General features: G+C 46.1%; 9 protein-coding genes across 9 annotated transcripts; 2 read left to right on the top strand and 7 right to left on the bottom strand. All coding sequences in view use genetic code 12, as the record gives it.

Moving 5' to 3' along the window:
• Positions 1-171: 171 nt before the first annotated feature.
• SSN3 (cyclin-dependent serine/threonine protein kinase) lies at positions 172-1,524 on the bottom strand (the record flags this gene model as incomplete). The annotated part of the gene is made up of 1 exon (XM_002615058.2): positions 172-1,524. One exon carries the CDS (start codon positions 1,522-1,524, stop codon positions 172-174), a length of 1,353 nt encoding a protein of 450 aa, XP_002615104.2.
• A 913-nt stretch (positions 1,525-2,437) lies between these two features.
• ERG3 (C-5 sterol desaturase) lies at positions 2,438-3,541 on the bottom strand (the record flags this gene model as incomplete). Its single annotated transcript, XM_002615059.2, has 1 exon — positions 2,438-3,541. The coding sequence occupies one exon, from the start codon at positions 3,539-3,541 to the stop codon at positions 2,438-2,440; it is 1,104 nt and encodes a 367-aa protein (XP_002615105.2).
• Positions 3,542-5,222: 1,681 nt separating this feature from the next.
• Positions 5,223-6,293, bottom strand: HEM3 (hydroxymethylbilane synthase; the record flags this gene model as incomplete). The annotated part of the gene is made up of 1 exon (XM_002615060.2): positions 5,223-6,293. The coding sequence occupies one exon, from the start codon at positions 6,291-6,293 to the stop codon at positions 5,223-5,225; it is 1,071 nt and encodes a 356-aa protein (XP_002615106.2).
• Positions 6,294-7,134: 841 nt separating this feature from the next.
• Positions 7,135-9,465, bottom strand: FGR29 (Fgr29p; the record flags this gene model as incomplete). The annotated part of the gene is made up of 1 exon (XM_002615061.2): positions 7,135-9,465. One exon carries the CDS (start codon positions 9,463-9,465, stop codon positions 7,135-7,137), a length of 2,331 nt encoding a protein of 776 aa, XP_002615107.2.
• Positions 9,466-11,522: 2,057 nt separating this feature from the next.
• Positions 11,523-14,855, bottom strand: RAD1 (ssDNA endodeoxyribonuclease; the record flags this gene model as incomplete). The annotated part of the gene is made up of 1 exon (XM_002615062.2): positions 11,523-14,855. One exon carries the CDS (start codon positions 14,853-14,855, stop codon positions 11,523-11,525), a length of 3,333 nt encoding a protein of 1,110 aa, XP_002615108.2.
• Positions 14,856-15,638: 783 nt separating this feature from the next.
• On the top strand, positions 15,639-16,169 carry NCE4 (Nce4p; the record flags this gene model as incomplete). Its single annotated transcript, XM_002615063.2, has 1 exon — positions 15,639-16,169. The coding sequence occupies one exon, from the start codon at positions 15,639-15,641 to the stop codon at positions 16,167-16,169; it is 531 nt and encodes a 176-aa protein (XP_002615109.1).
• Positions 16,170-16,650: 481 nt separating this feature from the next.
• On the bottom strand, positions 16,651-18,456 carry FOB63_004113 (methylenetetrahydrofolate reductase (NAD(P)H); the record flags this gene model as incomplete). Its single annotated transcript, XM_002615064.2, has 1 exon — positions 16,651-18,456. One exon carries the CDS (start codon positions 18,454-18,456, stop codon positions 16,651-16,653), a length of 1,806 nt encoding a protein of 601 aa, XP_002615110.2.
• A 2,197-nt stretch (positions 18,457-20,653) lies between these two features.
• FOB63_004112 (T2 family ribonuclease) lies at positions 20,654-21,550 on the top strand (the record flags this gene model as incomplete). Its single annotated transcript, XM_002615065.2, has 1 exon — positions 20,654-21,550. The coding sequence occupies one exon, from the start codon at positions 20,654-20,656 to the stop codon at positions 21,548-21,550; it is 897 nt and encodes a 298-aa protein (XP_002615111.2).
• A 605-nt stretch (positions 21,551-22,155) lies between these two features.
• On the bottom strand, positions 22,156-22,941 carry FOB63_004111 (uncharacterized protein; the record flags this gene model as incomplete). Its single annotated transcript, XM_002615066.2, has 1 exon — positions 22,156-22,941. The coding sequence occupies one exon, from the start codon at positions 22,939-22,941 to the stop codon at positions 22,156-22,158; it is 786 nt and encodes a 261-aa protein (XP_002615112.2).
• Between the last annotated feature and the right edge of the window lie 159 nt (positions 22,942-23,100).

Raw genomic sequence — 23,100 nt, 5'->3', positions numbered from 1 at the left:
CGCTAAGAATAATATCTATAGCAGTCAAGACATGAATTTGTAAAGTTCTTCGCTATAGAGCCGTCGAATTCCGTGCGTCTCCTCTTTCTTTTGTAAGGTTCTGACTTTAGTGGTTGCGGTTCAAATGATCTACAGTAGCTCCTGTGCCAGATACTTTCTTCTATGTATAACCTACCGTTGCCTTTTCCGGAGAAGCCCGTCCTCATAACCGTGTCTTTTCGTTCCGTTCATAGCGCCATTGTTCGAAATAATATCAATGTCGTCTGTGTAGATACGTCTTTTCGGATAGCGAACATTCATGCCTTCGAACGCATTTTCTTTCACGGGTGGGTGCTCCAAAAAATACCGGTGTACCAAAGCGTCATCGGCCGTGATACGTGAAATTGGGTCGTACTGGAACAACTCACGAAGTAGAGCCAAACACTGTTTGTTTTTCCCGCCAATGTTTTTGAACCACCCTGTGAGGTTTGGTTGGTAGATGGAAGAGCTGTTCAGCAAAAAATGCTGTTGGAAAACGTAGTAGTCTGGGTATTTCGACAAGGTGGGCCACAGCTCCGACGACGGCGTGCCCAAAATCTCGAAAATCTTCTGGAGCTGGTTCTTCTGGAACGGGATCTGTTTCTTGTTGCTCATGTCCATTTTCGCTTCCTCGCCCTTGAAAATGGGACGCAACGACAAAAGCTCGGCCAAAATGCATCCCACGGCCCAGAGATCTATGGCAGGAGTGTAATGTCTTGTCCCCAAGAGAAGTTCAGGTGCCCTATACCAGATGGTCACCACCACTTTATCTCCCGTGTAAAGACTTTGGAGCGGATTGTTAAACTTCCGGGCAAGGCCCAAATCGCCGATTTTCACCACGCCATCGCTGGAAACCATGATGTTGGCCGGCTTCAAGTCGCGATGGAAAATCCAGTTCTTGTGGAGAAACGTCACTCCGTTCAACACTTGCCAAATAAGCAGTTTCACTGTCTGCTCTGAAATGGGCTTCACTTCCGGGTGTGAGTGGTAGTGGATGATCTGGAGCAAGTCGTGCTCGAAAAACTCGAACACCATGAAGATCGACTTGTTCTCCAATATGATTTCTATGAGTTTTGTGATGTTCTTGTGGCTGAGCTCTCGACAGAGCGACATTTCCCGAATCGCCGACTGCGAGATCCCGGTGTAATGCAAAACCTCGTGCCCGTTGATGTCATGCGGATGGTGTCCACCCGCATGTGCCCCTGCTGCTTTGGAAACCAGGTGGTTGTCGCTTTTGAACTTTTTGATAGCGTAGAACTGCACTTCCTCTTCGTTTTCTGTCCGAGGCGGCTCGTCCACGGCCATATCGGAGCTCTCGTCGGAGTCGGGCTTGACCACTTGCTTCAGCAGCGCCTTGTACACCTTTCCGTACGTTCCTGCAGCGATGTACCCGAGAATCAGATACTTCAGTAGCACCAGTTGTCTGTTCATGTCTTTTCGATGGCGGTAGGGCCCAATGGTTAGAATCAGGCTCAGAGCCATGATTGTTGGCTGCGGCAATTGCATCGCAAATATTCAAATCGTGCTGGGATACGCTGTGGTGGGATGGATGTGGGGGTTTGATAAAAAGATTCTGATTAGGTGTGGCATCTATGTGCAGGCCGCCAGTGATGGAGTAGCGGATTTAAGGCGATGTTGAGAATCTGCGGAAGAATCAAAGAATAAAAGTAAGCATTAAAAATGAATAGAAGTGAAAAGTTGGATATGAATAGCGGTGAAAAGTTGGAAATGAATAGAAGTGCTAAAGTTCACAGATTCTGCTATCTGTTTTCGCTTACTGAAATTTTCAGTCAGTCACTTTTCTGTAGAATATCTTATTCGGTCTTATAAGCACATGGGACTTTCCGTAATTAATTGGCCTAATGGTTTATGGATACAAGAAAACTCAATTTACATTCGATACATCAATGCCTCGGATACCAATTAGTATGGTGAAGAATGGAAAAAGTATTAAGCAGAATAGGATGTCATACATGATTATGGCCTTCTGCTCACAAGCCATAGTATTAAATTTAGTTGAACATGACAAATTCGAAAAAATAAGAGCTCTGCCGATCGATGTTTTCGGAGAGAACCACTTTTTTTATCTTTTTGGCCCCGGCTTGACTCACAGCTATCGGTTGAAGTCTAGTTTTGTAAACTTGCTTTAATACAAGAAGACTAAGAATGCCTGCTTGTCTGGTTATCTTTATTCACCTCTGTGGTCCATTTACAGTTGTATAAAAACATAAACACGTTAAACTAGAACACCGTTAGACTAAGAAATAATTACCATGTCCCAATTCAGATCCATGACTCGAATAGACAATCAGCGCTTGGACAAACAGAAACCAACCTGTACACTCTACATAAGCCATGTCTTAACACAATTCACACATCTATAACTAACAAAATAAGAAATGCACCAGGCAATGTTCAATCACGGCTTTGCGTAAACTCTGTCATCGTTTTTACCTTCAAGTTCACCACGGATCACCTCCATCTTCTGTGTTTGGTCCACCCAGACCTTTTCGTCATCCTTCTTGGAGGAGTTTCTCACAAACAAAGTGTCCTCTGGTCTTCTGTAAGAGTTGCCCAATCTGTCCCACAAGGTGGTAAATTGACCGTAGTTGTAGTTGAAGTACAAGTGGTGAACAGTGTGGCAAGCAGTTCCGTTCACCACAGGGTCATTGGAAACATAGTATCCGTCGTGGATCATGACAGTCCAGAAGTTGACAAAGGTGAACAACAACAAGTACGACACCTTGTTCAAAGGCAAGAGCATAGGGTACAAGTGGTATGGCAAAGATTGCGTGAAGCCGTCCACAGGATGGAAGGCGTGGGAAGCAAATGGAGTGCAAACAATCCACTTGTGGTGAGGTTTATGCAAGCGCTTGTACACGGAGGGCCAGTGCAACCAGCGGTGGAGGAAGTAGATGCCGCAGTCGGTGAAGAAAATGAACATGGGGAATTGCAACCAGAACATTTTCCATCCACCGGTCTCTTCGGTAACGTAGAGATACAACTTGGAGAAGCCGTGCAACTCCAAGAGGAAGAACGGGATGGTGAGCGTCACCATAACGGGGATAGCGGTCATGGCCTGCCAGAGCTCCAAGGAGACCTGGTTCTTCAAGTATCTGGGATGGTTGAAGATCTTCTTGTCGAAAACGAAAACGTAGGCCGCAGACGCCACGAGAAGATACAAGAGCCAGCCGAAGACGGTGGTGATGACAAAAAGCGAGAGGAACTCTCTGAACACATTGCTTCTCGAAAGGAAAGACATGTCGGTGTATTCGGTAAGCGGCAAGTAGATGGGAGGCACCTGGCCGTAGATTTCATCTTTTCTCTGGTAGTTGCTGACGATTTTGGTCAAGTAGGCCACGGGCGGCGGCAAGTTCCACGAGGTGGTGATGGCCGAGTTGTTCAAGACTGGCGCCTGGAACTTTTCCAGGAAGAATTGGGCCACGGCTCCGTCTTTCGGGAAGGCCCGGGCATAGGCTTTATCCAAGAGGAAAGTGTCTGCGATTTCAAGGACGATATCCATGTTGAAAGGGACGTTTCTTGTTACCGGTACGGGAGGACAAGAGAAGGTATTTATTGCAAGACTTTTTTTTCTTTTGTCCTGAGGTTTGTTAGTATTATGCAAGTCGTATACATCGCACTGGTGTAAACGAGTATACGAGCGATGGTCCGACTCGGGTGCTGCGCCTCTGTGCAGGCCGCTAATTTAAGCCTTGTCCCTTTGGTGACAGCAACGGAACAAGGTCGGAGAAAAAGAAAGCTGTCCACGTGAACAGTATGGTTGTAACTTGGCAATGGCTGCAGTTGGCGATTTTTCCGTTGTCTGTTTCTGCGCTTTTGGCAGAGTAGACATGGGCTTACACCCGTGCCTCCTGTCATCAGGTGGCTTCTGGTTTGTGGATGTGTTTTAACTATTTGCATAAGAGTGGGGCCATTACGCCGTTTGAGAAAGGGCTTTACGAGTGTTTACATCGAGACGCGGTCGAGTAACGGCGATGGGCGGACTTAACACCGAAAACAAACAGTAGATAAACAGAAGAGCGAGAAGAAGAACGAGAAGAACGAAATGAATAAGAAGGAAAGACATCGCACGAGAAGAAGAACACTAAGAGCAAGAAAAGAGCAACATTAAAGGGGGAAAGAAGTGAATTGTAGATAGTTTGGTAGGTAGAGGTTTGCAAGTGCATAATCAGTTACATGGTCGCTTGCCCAATCAAGACACAGGCTATTGCACCATGAATGCACAGTCAATGTCCACAATGCAATGTTATCAAAGCAATTGGCAGAAGGAACAATGTGACTCTGTTGCCGAATAGCCTGAGGACAAAATTGTGGGTGATCTGACAGAGCTTGCCTGGGCCTCACAATATGATCTACAATCTTAATCTTACAAGAACTTGCAACCATGGCATTAAGGATAACGACTTGCAACCCATGGCATCACGCAAAGCAATAAAACTTGTAATAAAACTTGTAATAAAGCTTGCAATAAAGCTTGCAATAAAACTTGCAACCTCACGACAATAAAGTTTAACATGAACGAGATTAGCCAGGCCACTCTTCGATTGCATTCAGAAGACTATTCTGCTGTATTACATAGTGTGATGATAACTCTAACCAGTAAATGCACCGATTATCATCAATTATTTCGTTTCAATGGTTCATCACGCCAGACAAGTCTTGCGTTGAGATTAAAATCGACAATTCATAATGGTAGAAGTTCTTCTAAGCCATTACTGCGTGACAAATTGATTGGCTATGTTCACCAGCCTAGAGACGCTAAAACCTCGTTCGGCGAATTTCTACAAACGATCGTACCAAGTCTAGACACTCATAATGACTAATAACCGTGACTAATAACCGTGACTAATAACCACCATCGAGTTCGCTTTCATTTTGCTTACTAAAAAAGTTGGTCTAGGTGCGGCGCTGGAAGCTTACAAAGCTTGCCAGCCTTCATTGGCTTAGCTTATGTCATTTTCGAATCGTACAATCATTTTCCATTCCTATTGTAGTCCGCTACGCTGCCGTTCATTTTAACCAGACTTCATTCATTCATAGACATAAGCCCATAGTGCAACACCTGGCCGAGCCCATTAACTATTACAGCTCGCCAAACCTCTTGCTATGTACAGAGAATTAAAGACCCAGAATAAATACCCATAAAGAAAATGCAAGGCTAGAGTTTCTATTCCCCGCCATCATCATATCGTTTGCACCGTAGCTTCTCCACCATCAGCCACTTCGCCTATCACAGGCCGCTGATTGATTTTTTCAAAGTTGATGGCATCCAAAATTTTCTTTCCGCCGAGATGGGTCAATTTCCGGGCCACCTCTTCACCCACGGCTTCGGCCTCGGCCTTATTGTAGATTATGCTAGTGTGTTCTGCCTCCACGGACTGTTTTCCGTCAGGACTTACAATGATTCCCTTGAAGTAAAGCTGCTGTGTCTGCTCATTATAATGCGTTTTCACCCCCAAAGGCACAGAACAGCCTCCTTCTAGCATCCGCATCATGGCTCTTTCAGCATAGCAACAGTACGCCGAAGGAAGATGCTCCAATTTCCGGAGAACCAGGAGCATCACTGTGTCGTCCTTGCGGACTTCAATGCCCAAAGCTCCCTGGCCCACAGCATAGTACATGTCTGGGGCATCCAAGGGAGCAGAAATGCGGTCTCCAAGACCCAAGCGCAAAAGTCCAGACGCCGCCAAAATGAGACATGTAAATGGCGACGAGGGGTCGTCCAACTTAGACAAGCGAGTAGCAATATTGCCCCGCATGTCTTCAAATCGGAGGTGTGGGTAGTTCTTCAAAAGCTGGGCCAGACGGCGGATACTGGAAGTGCCCACAACTGCACCAGGAGGCAAGTCGCTGAGCAGGCGGAAAGAAAGCCCTTTCTTGACGACAAGAGCATCACGCGGGTCTTCTCTTTCCACGATGCAACCCAACTCAAACTCATCCGGCAAGTTGGTAGGCATGTCCTTTAACGAGTGGACAATCATGTCTAGCTGCGGATAGTCGCCAACGGCCTCGAGCAAAAGAATCTCCAACTCTTTCGTCCACAAGGATTTCCCGCCAAACGAGTAGAGCGGTTTGTTTTGCACCTTGTCGCCCAAAGTGTTGAGGGCCAAAATGGAGCACGAAAGCTCGGGGAAGTTGGCTTCGATGCCGGCCTTGACAAATTCAGATTGCACAACGGCAAGTCTCAGTTTGCGGCCTCCGATTTGCACGTGGTTGTTAGGCACTTCTATATGGGGCATGGTGTTGTGAGGCATGGAGGAAACAAATTGATTATTCAGACAGCGAAAAAAAAAAAGATGAAAAAGGTGCGGCAGATAAACCGAACAGATAAAGAGCCGGTTCTAGGTTGCAGATGATGAGTCAGGTGAAGAAGGCCTGGGCTCAGGGAAGAATAAATGTCAGCGAGACAGAAAAAGATGGAGCGCAAGATCTTCGGATCTTGTGAGTTTAAAGTGTCAGCTGGCCGTTTTTTGGTTTCTTTTTCTGTGCATACATCGGCGTTACATATGAAATTGCGTATCGGGCGCGCTATTGGCGGCCGTGCTAGTGGTTGATTTTCCTCGAATGGGAAAACTTCTAATTGTAAGCTGCAGGACAGAAGCTGTTTCTGAACACTTTTTTTGCAGATTCTGTGGCTGCTCGCATGTCGTCTACCTGGATCTTCTATAATCCCACCTCAGAAGAGGTTAAGGAGTATCTAGCGGGCCATACCACTTGTCCGTGTCGGACTCGCGCACCGAAAGAGGTAATAGGACCCAGTGGTGCACACACGACGTTATCCGATTCTTTCCGCAATAGTGCAACAAGGGAACAAGTGGGAGCCAAAGTGCGACATTTTTCTTGAGGAGAAAGTGCGACATAATTTGGAGCCGCATGTTGCGACATGCTCAACCTCGGCACCGCTTGCAAGACTTTCCCCAATACACGAAGTAGAAACGTCAAACCTCCAATCTCTCCTTCATTTTCTTACTTCATTTTCTTGTCCTTCATCTTTTTACTTCAATTTCTTGTCCTTCATCTTCTTGTAGTTCATCTTCACAATCTCTCCTCAACCCGTCTCTTTGCCTTTCTTCTTCTTCCTACATCATTTCATTCTCACTGTTCTTCGCTCGACTCGGCGTTGCTTTCTTCGCTCGCCGACGCTATGCGGTCGCTTGCAAATTCGCTCGCGGCGCTGCGAACGCGGGTCGCCCGGCCCTTATCGTCTCCCGCCCGCACCAAATTCTCCAACTCTCGCAACTTGGCCATGATATCGTTATTGGTCAGCTTCGAGTGCCGCCGAGGCTGATGGCTTTTCGGTTTCTGCTCCATTTCTGCCCGAAGCTTGTGCCCTATGTAATCATCGTAAAAGGCCAGTTCTACCAGGCCGCTACGGAACCCAGCAAAAGTGTTGATGGACTGCTGAGGCGCGAGTCGGTTTGCCTTTTTCGCAGTCGAACTGAGGGCGCCTCCACCTCCTGCGCCCAAACCGGCGCCCGAATTTCGCCGCAACATAATGGTGCTGACATCAGAATCCTCATCGTGAATGGCCATCATATCGCTGTCGCCGTAAAAGTCATCTTCACGGGTGAGGAATGTGAATGTCTTCAAGTCGCTTTGCTGTTTGCGTAAAAGTTGCCGGTTGTCCTTGATGAGAAGCTCATAGAAGTAAATGAGCAAGATGATGGGCAACTTGAAAAAATTCACAACGTAATGAAACACACGAATAAGCCACATGTGCGACGCCTGCGTCCAATGCAAGTGGCCCCATTTCAAGTAGATAATTAGATTGGTTGTTTTGAGGTACTCAAACTCCTCCTTGTTTGTCTGGCTGACTTTGGCAAACACATTGCCCAAAACAATGGCAAGAATCGTGGCAACAATAAACTGAATGAGAAACAAATAGGCCAACTGAATGGCTCGGCCCAATTGGTTGTAACTATCCCAGTGGTCCCATACAGCAGGGGTGAAACCGAAAAAAAGCTTTAGCATGCTGAACGCAACCTCATACGTTGATAAATCAATGGTGATGGTGATGAAACACAAGAAAAAGCCAAAAATCAAAGACACAAACAAGCAGAACATCGCGATCATATTCCAAGACATCTTTTTGAATGACACGATCATCATGTTGAAGAACTCGTAGTTGTTGAACACAGATAGCATGCGGGGAAAAAGCAAAATCAGAATAAGACTGAAGACACTGTAATACGTCGAGACACTGATTTTGTCGAATATCAAAAGAAGGCGTAGCACAAATGACGTATCGATAAGAAACACAATGAGAAGATCGAAATATGTCCAGACGATTTTCTTAAGAAACTTGAACTCGATATGGCTCAACTTGACGATGTTGTCGAAATTGAAGCTGAGTGCTAACATCCAGAACAACACGGAAATGAGTTTCCCCACAAAACTGTTGCCCAATTCTGAAGAGTTGTTCTTGTGCCGTAGAACAAGCACTAGGAAAAGTAACGTGAGCATGCCATACTTTAGATTAATCACCAAAGCCTGATACTTGGGGACAACCTGAGAGCGCACAAGAACTTTCTTCATGGACGTCCTGTTGAATCTGTAGTTGACGACATTTTTCTCTGCTTCATTGAATTCGGCTGAAAAGGAGCGGCCCAAAAGCGGATACTCCCGCGAGTCTTCCGATGGCTTTGCCGACGAAATAAGAAGACTGGCCCATGAGTCGTCATCAGACTTTGGGTACTGCTGCTCTTTGATAATGAGATCGCCATTGTATATGCGGTCCAAGATGTGGATCACGACGGGTTGAGACAAAAATTTTTTGGCCTTGGCCAAGATGGAAAGCTCTAGCGTGTTGAAACACACAAGATGCTTCGTGTTTTTCAAAAGGTGATGCTGCTCGCTTGCTAATGGAGCCAGATCGCTTGAAAGCTGCATGGGGTTGAGGAAAAGGAGGTTAATTCGATCCATCGACCGATACTCTCGAAGCATGCGGATCGCCAAAACCTCACAAATATTTGCCTTTGTGGTAAGCAAGTCATACATCACCAAATGATTTTCCAGCTGGATTTGGTACTCGTATCGGAGAAGAAGAAGCACATAGATGACATTGGTGGAGATGGAGGATTCGGAAACGTTGGAAGCCACAGTGCCATAGGGTAAAGGCGCAAACTGTGGGGTTTCATGGATGTCGTGCAAAGAGGGCTGGAAAAGCGCATGAAGCCGAGCCAAGCTGCTGAGTTGGGTGATCTGCAGCACAAGAGGACGAATGAGAGACATCCGGATTTCTGGCGTCTTCAACTGTTCGTATTTCAAACTAAGAACAACTTTCTGGTTGAGAAGGCTCTGGAGGCGGAAGTAAAGATGCTTGAATTCGAGGTACCGATAGCGGCTTTCGGGCACTGATCCCAGAACCCCAGGCGCCGCATCATTGGGAAACCGAGGCCCGCTAGGATTTCTGTAGCGGCTGGCCATAAGGTTTCTTGATGGTGATAAACATGAGATCGCGGGGCCCAAAACACGGCAGAATAATCGCGCAGCGCAAAAGGGCGCAGGGCGCGAGAAAGGCGCGACTGGGAAAAAAAGGGCCAAAACTTTGTGCGGGGCTTTGGCACGCGCGGCTTTACAAGTTCTTCCAGGCTCTACACCTATTTTTTCCAAGCGGATCATTTAACGTAAAGGGGGCCCGGGAAAATAATGATGGAGGCTTTCTCTACGACGAACGAAAAATAGCTTTTGGTGTCCAGAGAAAGCAAAGTTTTCCAAGATAGTTAAGTTTTCCAAGACAGTTGGCTTCGTGTCGATTGATACTGCGACTGCAATTTGAGCCCATAGACTCTCCAAAGGCCCATTCATTTGCTACACCATACCCTGAAGATTTGACTCGTGGAGTAAACTTAGAAATGCATTCACAAAGAGTTGGGAAGCATCGAATAAAAAACGCAGGCATATTGTCGATTAGGCTCGCGGCCGCATGAAGGCTATTTTAGTGAGCATCATGCCTATGATAAGTCGAAAGAGAATACTCATCACTTAAAGGATTGCCATACTACGATTTGTGTGACGATATTCTCAAAGCCCGTCCGGCAAGCCCGGCAAACATTTTTGAGTCTGAAGCAACATCAATGTGCCAACAGTTGAATATCAGAAGTCCCAGGCATAGGCTTATTTAGTGAGCTTTTCAAGATTGTTGAACAATATTTTTTATAGCACCTACTCTACTCAAGACCCGAAAGATGGTCGAGCAACGAGAAACAGAAAGTAGAAAGACAACGAAAAGCAGTAGAAGAGGCAACATGCTAGTCTACACCACTTCTTATTGCTCTTTTCTTGGATGGTCTGACATAGGGACATCATGTTCAGATAATGGGGATATTTCGGCGAGATAGCTAGGCATGTTGGCTGTTCCTCTTTGTGTTGCTATACGTCGAAGACTTTCAGATATCAAAGCCGTAGTAGTATAAGGTAAAATTGAAAAGGGCACTTCTATGGGACCCCAGATGATTATTGCAAAATCTGACCGCTGTACTCATGCCAATAGCTCATTGGGGATATGAGTCTATTTTTTCTAGACCTACTTTCAAAAAGAATTGAAACTAGTATAAAAGATATGGACGACAAAGACTTCCATCCCTTGAAAAATTAAATGGAAAGGTCAAAGGAGGGAAAAAGGGGGCTGCGATACTTTCGAGGTGATAGACTGTAGCGTTATATTTGAATTGGTTTGTCACCGAAGTAGAAGACGAGTAATTGTTGAAAGTGCTATCCGTTTTGGCCCGAATGCCACTGACCCAGCAACAATCTATGTAATGTCAGGGTATGAGCGTAGATGTCTCGAACTCTTTTGGGCCATGGCTATTGCCAATGCAGAGGTTGGATTTGCGCTTGTTGCTGCACCTCAGAATGCACGCCTCATGCAAACGGAGGACCTGGGTGCATCATGCACTGGTTTCATGCAATTCGGTTAACTACATATGCTGGCGCAGATCGCTTAAATGCACAACATTTTGTCTCACATAAGCTGATAACTTGTGGCTGATGTACATGTCTGATGTCAGAATGAAACCTGTCCGCAAAGCGGATTCGACGGAATTCTCAGTGGATTCGCTCCTCTAAATACGAGAAAAAAAAAAAAATTCCGCCCACTCTTATGGTGCCAAAATTTTATTCAAAGTCAATGTTAGAGATATAACTTGTGTCAAGATTCGATTCAGTTTACATAGATTAAGGTAGAAGGAGATACTAAAAAAAGGAATTACAAAAAAAAAAAAAAAAAAAAAAAAAAAATTAGATCATGCAATAAAAAAAGTCTGACAAAAGGGTCAAACAGGTGGAGCATTGATGTAATACCTAGATGATGCATTAAGCACAATAGCTAAAACTTTAGCAATGATAGTCGAACAGTTTTTCGAAAAGTGCATTCAATTCCACAATTAGAACTAAACCACAATACAACATCGACCCTACGACATGAAAAAATACGTACTCCTCTTTTTAAACATGTATGACGAACATATCAACAACCAGACTCATCAAGAGACTTCGTGGTTGATAAAGTTATATGCTTTGTTTCCGTTCTCTTCGCCTAAAAGTTCAACGAATTTTTCTCGAGAAAGGCACACTAACTCTGCCATGTTGCTTACCTTCTGGATGATTCTAACGTAGTTGACGGTGTTAATTCCAGGAATGCTTTGTAAGATATCCACTACATCGTCATTTATCATTGGTGGCCCGTCGCTTGTGGTAATAGATGGATTGACGCCTTTAGAAAGTGCTTCTTCTACATCAGGCTCATGCTGTGAAGCCTTTAGTTCAAGAAAAATCTGAGCGGATTCGTAAGGCGACGAGGACCAGAGGATCTTAAGGCGAGGAAATGAGACAAGCAACTCTGTGATTTTCAGCTGGATCTCTTGTTTCAGTATTTTGGCAGAAAGTGGGTTGGTGGCACGGCTGGTTGGAGGTTTGAACTCTGCGAACGGCTCTAGAGAAAACGATTTATTCTCGTCGAACTCAATAAGTAGCACTGGTGATTCGTAATGACGAAACATTTGCTCACACTGTTGGTACAAGCGTCCACTTTTGAAACTCGAAATTAAATCTGGAATCGCCTTCCTTTCGACACAGAGTTTAGGTGATAATACATAATCACCAACAGTAAGCATGCATGGAACCACTTGGATCCCCACCCGATAGAGTAAATTTGGAAGCGACGAGCGGAATTCTCGAGTGTCGACAATTACACGCATCTCATCGTTTTCTGTCCGGAAAGTCGCACCACCAGCAATCCGTGTATTAGCCACCTGTGTCTTTTTGATCCGAAATTTCCAGTTGTCGGCATCAGAGGCAAAGTGTTTGCCCAAGGTAGCCTTTTCTTTGATGAGTTTCGTAAAAGCCTGTTTTTCTTTGCGAATTCGCACGAGATGCCGCTGTTCTTCGACAGAAGTACCGTAGTACATGAAGAAAACCTTGGCTGGACGAGACAAAGCCTGGAAGATTTCAACACGGCGGATGAACGAGAGATCCGGCTCGTACATGATGATATAGGCAGGCGAGATCTCTTGAAGAAGCTCTTCGCGGTCTGAGTACGCCGCAATGACAATCTGAGCAGACAGACTGATGTGGGAGAAGGAATTGAACCGGCCAGGATAGGACTGCTCTTCATCACTGTCATCGCTGACGAAAATGGATGTTGGTCCCGCGGGCAGAGTCTCGGTTTCTTCTGAGTTTTCTGTTTCTTCCATGTTTTCTGTTTCTTCTTGGTTCTCGCTCTCTTCTTTCACCTCTTGTTCCACAGCTCGTAAAGTCTCTGGATCCACATCTGGAGCTGCCTGGATTTTCCCTCCTCGGAGCAGCTCCACTCGTGCCACGGCCGCATCACCTCTGGTTCTTCTCCTCTTGCTGACAGGGCCTGTCCGAGCAAAAGTTTTTGATACTTGAACTTGCTCAACTTCAGGCTCAGCAAATTCCGCCGCTAGTGCCGCTGTTTTTGCTGTCAACAGCTTCCACAGCACATATTCACGGAGGCGGCTTGCCATATACGGTCTGAACAGATATTGGCCTTTGCCTCTTTTGGCCGACGAAAGAAGATGGGAAAGCTGCTGCGCCGTGCGGCCAGAGGCACACATGACAAGAATAGCACCTTCCGTGTGGGAAAGAGACCGCTCATGTGCAATGTCTTCAATGACCGCAGACAATTGAGCCCATTTCGGAAGCTCCTCCAACATAGGCGAAGACCGGGGAGGCAGAAACTCTGTAGCAGCCGGCGATTCGTCTGCACTTGTAGTTTGGTTTCTTTCGTTTCTGTGTAAATTTCTTCGCCTCACCTCGCTGTCTCCAAGTGCCCTTTCTCTCGCATACGTCACGATCGCCGGAGCTTCATCCATCATCAACCACGGACTGGCACTTTTTCCGCTTGCGCCTTCCACCAAGCTCTGTACTCTCTGATAGAAAGCCACCGAATCATCAACAAGCAACGCTGCAAGCAAGTCTGCCAACGTAGCCACGTCGTGCACCAACTGCTTCAGGGTCCACAGAAGACGGTGCCAATGCGGCTCAAGCAGGCGACGGACCCTTTGTGAAAACCCTTCGTCGTGAACATTATCCACATTCCAATACTCGGTATCGAGAGACGGATTGTGTCTTCTCAATTCCCCAAGACACGCCTCAATACAGGCAAGGACGGCGCCCTGGATCTGGGCCATACGTCTGGTGAGGCGAACATTTATCTCTGTGACATGGAGTGTTTGGCTCTTCTTCTGGCCTTTGTGTTTCTGGAGCAGCAGCGTCACCGCCACATGAAATCGAGGCCAGAGGAAGACGTTCAGAAGCCGGAGCACTTTGAGTCTCAGAGCGAGAGGTGTGAAGCCCGTAAACGCTTCGGGCGAGTCCAGAATCGCTTTGACAAAGCCCCATGCGTTTCCATCGCGGTACAAGCTGACCACAAGCGCCTCTGCCAGTGTTTCTTTCACTCTTTCCGCGTGCAAAATCACCAAGCCAGTGATGGCCGCGGGAGACACCACCCCAGCAAGCAAATCGACCGATAATGTTCTGGCCGGCACCGCCAATAGGCCACCAGACGCATACATGCGCCGTCTTTTCGCTGGCGTGGTCATGTCGCCTGTTTTGAGGCAGAAGTTGGCGAAACCGGCCTCTGTGTCGTTTATGTCCGTGTCATTTTGCATGTCCTTGTCGTTTTGAAGGCCCGAATCTTTTTGCATGTCTGAGTCTTTCTGCTTGTCATCATTCTGTCTTCCTTGTTCGCTTCCATGTTCATTCCCACTTTTTTGTTCGCCTTCTCTTTTCCTCTCGCTTTCCATCTCCTCCATCCACAGAAGCTCGGTCAACACCTCGTTGAGCGCCACAAGCTCGTCTTCCCTCGCATTCAACACCATCACCAACGGGCTCTTGTTGCCTACGCGAAACGATAGAGCATGCAAAACATTGGCGATCACCTGGTCGTGGCCCATCCCATGGCCCATGACTAGCAATCCATCTTTTGAGAGAAGCGTTTCGGCAATCTCACGGTGGAACTGAAGCACTAGGCTCGAACACAGGGCATGTGGCGTGATGATAGGCCGAGCGTCGTCCCGAAACACGACGGGGATCTCGTTCAGCGAGCCTCTTCTTGTTTCAGAATGCAAGTTCAGTGTGGCATTTGGAGGTTCAGTCGGGATTGTAGTATTTATCACTGGGTTGGCCTCGAGTCTGTTGGAATTGTTATCTGGAACGTTTCTTGCGGCTAAACTTTCCATCGGACTTGCTTCTTTGCCGTTTTCCATCGGACTCGCTTCGTGGTTTTCATCCTGGACAAGAGAGCCCATGGGCTCGTCAAGGTAGTCTTCGTCATCGGAAACAAAAAGCGACATCTCTAGGTCCCAAGGCTTGGCATATGTCTAGCAAGAAGCCTAGTAGATCAGATATGGGAGTGCACATACATCTAGATGGAATGTGGAGGTCAGAATCTTGCATTGAATGGAAGATAGAAATACTCATAGTGTAAGCGGTCATATGGCGATATATGCGGATATGGCGATATATGGAGATGATATAGTGACGGAATGTAAGCTTTGCATGTCACTATTAGTAACGTTCAATTACGGTTTTCATTATTGGACTAGGAAATTGTGGAATAGCAATCCATCTCCTAGTGACCTTTCCTTACAGTCAGTTACACTCGTATTGGACAAGTGTCACCAGTTATTCTATTCGTCTCATCACCACTTACATTCATAGCCTTGGTTGAGATCAACTGGATCTAACTGGCAGTAGGTATTCTGCCTGATGGCTCTAACAACGGGAATTCTTCATTGTACAATCCCAAGTTCATTAACGTTGGCTCGTACGAAATAAGTAAATTTCTTACAAAAGGTCAGAAATAATTCAGACTCTTCTCTGTTCGCTTTCGATTGAAGTTGGTGCGCATTATCACTATGCGCATCTACTTCCACACACAATTCATAACCAGATGTCAAGCTAACAAAGCTGGCCAGACAATTCCAGGGTACATAATCGGAACTGTCTCATACAAAGCCATAAGCTCAAAGCCTATAAAGCCCATAAAATCCGACATCTAAAGTCTTCAAGTCATCTAATCTTCAAGTCATCTAAACTTCAAGTCATCCAAACTTCAAGGCAGTCGGTTCAGTTCAATGGCTGCTTTCAACGTCCACGACTACATCAACGTCGAAGAATTCTCCTTGCCTCAGGCGGTATCGTGCCACATTCTCCAAATTGTCAACATTGCCGAATCGCGAGAGAAGTCGCTTGAAGAATGGAAGTACTACGATAACCCCAACACTGCTCCATTTGAACGGATGGAACACGTAGGTCGGCCAGTCATCTACGGAATCGACTTGGACGCGACAGAAAACGAGCCTCGGCCCCAGTCGCCAGGCACCTACAAGCTTCTTCTTGATGACGGACACGGGCATCAGTTCTATGCGTTTGAGATGGAAGAACTTCCGTTTCTCCACCCACGAGAAAAAGCCACCCTGAACCCTTTGCCTGTGCCTTTGGGCGGCCGCTTGGTGCTCCAGAAAGGTACTACTGTATGCGATGGAATGGTGTTGTTACGAAAACACCAGTGCCAGTATTTGGGTGTCGACACCAGTACTGGTTTGGCGAAAGAACTCAATGCTGGCGTTGTGAAAAAGTACATTCAAATAATGGAGCGGAGTTGAGAACGGGAGAACGGTTTAATCAAACTCCTTCTGGAATGTGTGTCAGACGAGTTCATGTTGCGGATCATTGGCCCTTGTGAGAGATATTAAAGTGAAGGTCAGCAAAATGTTCAACGTTGAAACAATGAATGGTTTGCCTTGTTTTAGTTTATGGCCTATGTTAATTCTATCTGGTGCAGAACTTGAACTTTCTAGAGGAATGCTTAATACATAATTATTCGTTAAGTTCGTTTGGTAGTTAATTGGCACTCAGTCTGAGCTCTGATCATAGCACCATTTCATATACTTCTTGTACCTACATCGGAGAGATATGCATCTTGGCATTCTATAGATTGTTCAACGCAAGCCGGATATAGTCCGTGTGATGAAAGAACATGCTTCCGTTGTTCTACACATGGATTCGTCATGGGGGACTGGCAAGGCTTGCGCCACTACCATCATCTCACATGCGCCAAGTACGCCAGCCACGCCCATGTTGCCGTCACTGGAGTAAAGTATCCCACAAGGCATTTTCATCAAGGTAATTGTTGTGCACAATGCTTACCAAGTAGTAATCCAGATGAATCCCAGCCAAAAGGCGGTACAGCGGAGAATCAGGAGCATAACAACGAGCCCAATCAAGCCACAACCCAAACGCTTCCTCATTCCATGCTTGGAACAGCTGGCGATCAATCACTGTGGGCTGCAAGACCTCTTTGGAAGGGAAAACACCCCATGTTATAGCAGTCCTTTGCGAAGACTTGTGAGGCATGTTCGTTGTGATTTCACCCTTTGAATTCCCGCAGAAATAAGTTATTGTTTTATCTGAGATATCTTTCTCCATGAGGCGCAAGAGCCGCTCCCATTCTGTTTTAGGCACGAAGAACTCCACAAACAGTTTCTGGAAAATGCGACCGTTTCGAGGCCCCCATCCTAGAATAGAGTCACTCGAAGGGCAGCTGTCGACAGCAGGCTGCGACGCTAATGTAAAAAGCCCGCGACTGTTCAACTCGAAAAGCTGTTCCTGGATCAAAGCTGTTTCAGGGGACAATTCCGTCAGCACCCAGGGTAACGACAGGATTTTCGCCGAAAGGTAGTCGATAAAGACACGCGAGACGTCCGCAACACTCTGTGGCGTGCCCCAAACAGCAACAGCTTCCGGCGGCTCGAGCTTCAAACTTGGTCCGTAGCCGTCAATCTCACCGTAGGCAGGCGAGCTGGCGTCACCAAACCGTCCGTTCGGGAAGTCGTCCCATGTGGCTGCTAAAGTGACACGGCGGTCACGGACAAGCGGCACCGAATCAGGCACCGATTCGACTTTCCCGGTGTTTGGCGCGGACGTTTCCAGGTCCGACTCGAACGGGTCGGACGAGGCGCGCGACCGCGAAAGTCGGGCGGCGCTGCCGCGCAACTCCGGGCAGGACTCTACAATGGCCGCCACAGCGCGCTCCAAATTGAGCGTATAGAAGTGGAAACCGCGCGCCGCGCTGCGAGCACTAACATCGGCCACAAGCTGCGACAAAACATCCACACCGATTTTTTTCACCTGGTCGTCGTCAACGGCAGCCAGAGATAGTTGTTCTGCCACGGCAGCGGGGACCAGCGCATGCGACAATTTTGTTGCGCGTGTAAACACCTTGTAGGTGGTAATAGGCATGAGACCAGGAATAAGCACAACGTCTTTCAAAACGGGCGAAGCGCGCACCATCTTTTCGAATGCCACATACTTATCGGCGTCAAAGAACATCTGTGTCACCACAAACAGCGCGCCGGCGGCCACTTTCTCCTCCAAGTAAGGAAGGTCCCGTTTCGGGTCCTGCTCGGCGCCGTCAGACCCATCGACATGTCCCTCGGGATACCCAGCCACACCGATGCAGAAGTAGTCGCCGTACTGGGCACGAATGTACCGCACCAAGTCCACCGCCGTCCGGAAACTGCACTCGGGCGTCCAGTACTCGCGGGTCCGCGGAGGATCGCCCCTGAGGGCCAAAATGTTGCGAATGCCAGCGGCTTTGGCGCGAGAGAGCGCATCGTCGATTATGGCCTTGTTGGTGTTGGTGCAAGTCAAGTGCAAAACGGTGGATATGCCAAGAAGCTGCTGGCATGTGACAGCCAACTCCAAGGACTTTTCGCTGGTAGAACCGCCGGCGCCCCAAGTGACGGATACGAAAAGCGGGTTAAGGTCTCGCATGCGGTGCAAACGGGCAAGCAAGTTGCGGAACCCCGCATCTGTCTTTGGCGGGAAAAACTCAAACAGACAAAACTTTTCGTCTGGGCCCAACGCCTGGATCCGCTCGACGACAGACATAAGGAAAGTGGTTGAGATGGTGAAAGTTTGATTTTCGCGAAGTGGAGAAAAGCGCGAAGTGCCGGAGATGATTTATGACTCGCGAGAAGAGCTGTATAATATAAAATTGGAATTGGCCAGTTTTGTAATTGGCATCAAATTCGAGTTGGCCAGCTTTAAATGTGGCGATTGTTTTTGAACTCCTTTCGACTGACTATGGGTCATCAGGATGAAAATGGGCGAGGATCGATACTAGATACGAAGCTGGTTTGTATAAAGTATATGCATGTAGATAAGTATGAGACTCAAATGACTACTTTTCAGAGCTAATTCTCTGCACAAATTTCATTCGTTCTAAATGCTTTGTTGTGGGGATGTGGAAAGCCCGATGCATTGATTATGGCGAATTAGTGGATCGGGCAGCCAGAGTTTTTCGAAATTGATCAGTAGCCCATTAAAGTCACTTACAAACTAGCTAGTATTGTTTTGTCTCTTGTAGCTATGATAAGGTATTCAAGGTATAATTCAAAGTCTCCTCCAATTCCAATTCAAAGGATTTGATGATTTGATTTGACTATTGCCTAGGCTGATAAGTTACTGGGCGTAAGGTTGAATTATTTGAATTTTCTTCCTCTGATTCTTGTAATTTTCTTTGAAGTGAGAAGTGGTGGTGAAATAGACATAAGGAATAGATATATTGGAACATACTTGAGTGAGCCTCTTCATCAGTGAATTGGATATAATATAGTGCACTAATGTGATCTCTTTTGATTGCTTCGTTGTTCCTCTCGTAATCGTTCAACTCTCAGAAATATTCACTTTAAAGCTCATTCAAGCAATAATTTCATCAGAATCACTTCCCAATTAATATCTCTATTTTCTGTCTTAACGGTAAGTAGATTCTTAAATTTATATGTTCATTTCTGCTTACTTCCTTTCTTCTTGAAGCCGTAACTGAATTGGTCTGATGGGATGGCTCCGACTAAAGTTTGATCACAAAAAAGAGGCCAGTTTCTAATCTTTCGAAATGAGGCATTGGTAGTATTATGAATATTTCAGTTTATTCAGTTGGTCATAATCGCAAATAATTGATGTGGCTTGCCAATCAACTCTCATAAATTCCCGTTGCTTTATGATGCATCATGACTGTTTTCCATATAGCGTTCAAATTCAGTCAGGAACTTATGCTGATATCGCTTACATCTGTTCAAAATTCTACATAGCAATCACCAACCAGCTAAAATCGTTTCTGGAAACGTCAGCTAAGATCTCATTTATTAACCAAAAGTTTAGCTTGTGTGGTTTTCATGTATAAACTGAATTGTTGTAATTAGCATTCTTTTAGATTTAAGCTTGCCATCTTTCTCTTCAAATAAGCTCTTTAATCTCTCAAGTTTGTGAGACTTACCTTCCCAACTCATGTGTCGACTGTCGTGAGTTGTGAAAAATTAGATATTTAAGTAAGTTCTCAAACGGGCAACAAAAAACACGCTTGATTCTTTCTATTCATGCCTTCCACTTACATCCAAAACACGTGGTAAACACTCAGTCTTGAAGAATGTGGAGAATGGAAAGCCGTATTGATGCAGGCCGCATGTCCCAGTAGAGAACAATGGGAAAAGAAACGGCAAGCTAGAGATAAAGAGAGATAAGATAAGTCTAGATGAATCATTACTGGATAGTAGATTCAAAGAGTGCTGGTTGTTTGTGTTAAATGACTACAATTCAATAAGCTTCAGATGGATTTCACGGCGAACTAATCTCTAAAACACTTGCAACTTCACCCTCGATTGTGGAATTGGAACTCCGCAGGCATTTTTAGCCTGGCATGTGCGTGTTAATTTATGTATTGAAGAGAGGTGGAGTGCTGTTACACCAAAGCTCGGCCATTTTCAATGCTTGATCTCGTTTCGTCGGAGAAGTTTACAGATCTCCGGCTATGGCCAGCCCATCAACCATTGAGTTGTCCATTTTATTTCCATTGATGTTGATCCTATAGCATATCTCCATGAGTTCACCTTCACATGCAGTTGAGCCATGTGTCCATGCGGCTTAGATGTGTATTTACGATGTGACACCAAAAACGGCAAGAATAGTCGCCGTTTCATGTCACAATGGCATCTCTCTCATCACAATGCACGTGGATGCGATAACAGAAGCTGGGGTATAAAAAGTGCCTGGATGGCTTGACCAAATTTGCTTTTCAATTCTCTAATCAATGCTTCCAGTTTCAGTCTTATTGGCCTTAGTGGCACCAGTTTTGGGCGGGCCCATCAAACTTTCTGCCCGGGATCTGACTTTCAGTGTCCAGTCTTGTTCGGCTGCGAACGAGGCCCAATACTTTTCTTGTCAGGCACCAGGCTCTGTTTCTGGCAACTCTTGTTGCTACGAAAACGACGGTTTGATTTTGCAGACTCAGTTCTGGGACTTTGATCTGTCTTTGCTTTCCTCTGTTAGCTCCAATGAAGCCCGCAAGCTTCTGGTTAAGAAGAGAGGGAACTTGGTTGCCCGGGCATCGTCTGCTGATAACGACGTCAGCCAGACTTTCACGATCCATGGTCTTTGGGACGACACCTGTGGTGGCTCGTACAACCAGTTCTGTAACCCAGACTGGGAATTTTCTGATTCGGACAACATCCCAGACATTCTTAGCCTGTTTGGCCAAGACGATTTGCTCAACACCATGCAAACTTACTGGACTAGCAACTCTGGTCTGCCAGAGTCTCTTTGGGAGCATGAGTTCAACAAGCACGGCACTTGCTTCAATACAATTGCTCCTTCTTGTTTCACTGGTGATTACCAACAATACCAGAATGCCGTGGCGTACTTCCAAAGAGTTGTGGATGTCTGGAACACTTTACCTACTTACTCCTTCTTGCTGGCTGCTGGCATTGAGCCTTCCACTGATGGCCAATACGCCTTGCTGGACATCCAAGATGCCTTGTCTTCCAACCACGGAGGCAAAGAAGTCTACATTGGATGTAGAAATGGTGCCATCTCTGAGGTCTGGTATTTCCACAACGTCAAGGGTAACATTTTGAATGGCCAACTTCTGCCTGTGGACTCTGTGACCCTGAGCAAATGTCCTGAAAATGTGTGGTATCTTCCAAAGTAGATCTGTATTCTACGAAGTTAAAAACTAAAATAAAATTTTCCTTGTGAAGCATTCGAAGTAGTATCCAGAAGGTAACCTTAGGCTTTTTCCATTTAGTGATATGTGTGAAGAAAGAAGTTGAATAATAAGGGGTTGTTATAATGCATTCCAAGTATCTACCTGTTTCACGCACAAGATAATTAGTAATAGCTTAGTACTAATAAGATGTGAAGATGGAGGAGATATTCGTTGTTTGTTCAGACGGTATAATTAGAATCTAAAATAGTGATACAATTCAAGAAATCAGTTCAGCAATGGGGCACATTTGCCATGGATAGGTACACCTAGTAAACCTATTAGTTTAAGATTTAACGAAAATGCTTCCGTAATGAAAGCCACTCCTGGATTACACTGATATTTTGAGTCTAGCTCTCTATTTTACATAGGAATAATACGACAGCTTGCTGTATCTCGAAGATGCACTCGGGATCAAAACATGCTTCTATAATTTCCCTCTGACCGATAAGACTTAAATCAGTTGACAAGGGAACGGATGGCATGCATTAACGGCATCTCGGTACCAGAGTATTTGGCCTGTCAAAGTCAGAATTGTCGCCACATCCCCATTAAACTGCGCTGTACTCGCCACGAGAGCTGTTTCCAGAAATCTTTTCCACAATCTCCCGAATAAAAGCCGGAAGTCCACGCAAAAGGTCCACAAAGTTCTCTAGCACCTCGCGCAACGCCGAGGCGAAATCAATCAGGTTCCCGCGGTTATACTGGAACCAAGCGCCGCCAATGATGTAAATACTCAAAAAGAGCACCATGAAAATGAATATCCATGTGAACCATCCCCACGATTCTCCGTCAGCGGACTTAGGTGAGTCGGGTTTTTTGCTCTTTCCTTTAGCGCACGCTGCTGAACTGCGGAACTCGCCCATAAACGCCTTGCCGTCCCATTGCAGAATAGTAAGCTTGTTGTCGCCGGAAGCGTCGCAAACAAAGCGGATTTTGGCGTCAACCAAGTTGGTGCCCCAGTTTGCGCCCTTGTACTCGATGGTAACGCCGCTTTCACTGTTGGCGCCATCGTTTTCAAACGGAATATACGTTTTCTGGAGATTGGAGTTAAAGCCGACTATCTCCGCCAAAAGAGTCTGTCCATCGGCCTCAATCCGTGTGAGCCCGCACACATCGGAATTCTTTGGACACTGGTCGATGCTATCGACGTTTTTGCACACGCCAATGCTCCAGGTCAATTGTGTTTTAGATGGTGGAGTATCATGTGTTGTTTGCGCTGTGTAAACGCCTTCGATGCTTTTGAAATCGTAAGCCTCAAGCTGTTTTGCCGAACAATCAAAGGCTGTAGTGGCTCCTGCCAAAAGGAGAGCTGCTACGGTCTGAAGAAAATGCATTAGTATATGAAAGTTGATGGAAATGCCTCTAATAACTGGGGCACCGTGGTGCACGGGTGTAGGCGCGCTTGCTTTGATAGCCACAAGACCTTCAGTCTAGTAGACTAACAGTGTGGTATAAAGTATGACTAATAAAAACTACAAGTGACAATATATGGC

The sequence above is a fragment of the Clavispora lusitaniae genome (genome assembly GCF_014636115.1).
Source record: "Clavispora lusitaniae strain FDAARGOS_655 chromosome Unknown tig00000187_pilon, whole genome shotgun sequence".
Lineage (NCBI taxonomy): Eukaryota > Fungi > Ascomycota > Pichiomycetes > Serinales > Metschnikowiaceae > Clavispora > Clavispora lusitaniae.
The sequence above is the reverse complement of the archived record's forward strand: the minus strand, read 5'-3'. Positions and strand labels throughout refer to the sequence as shown.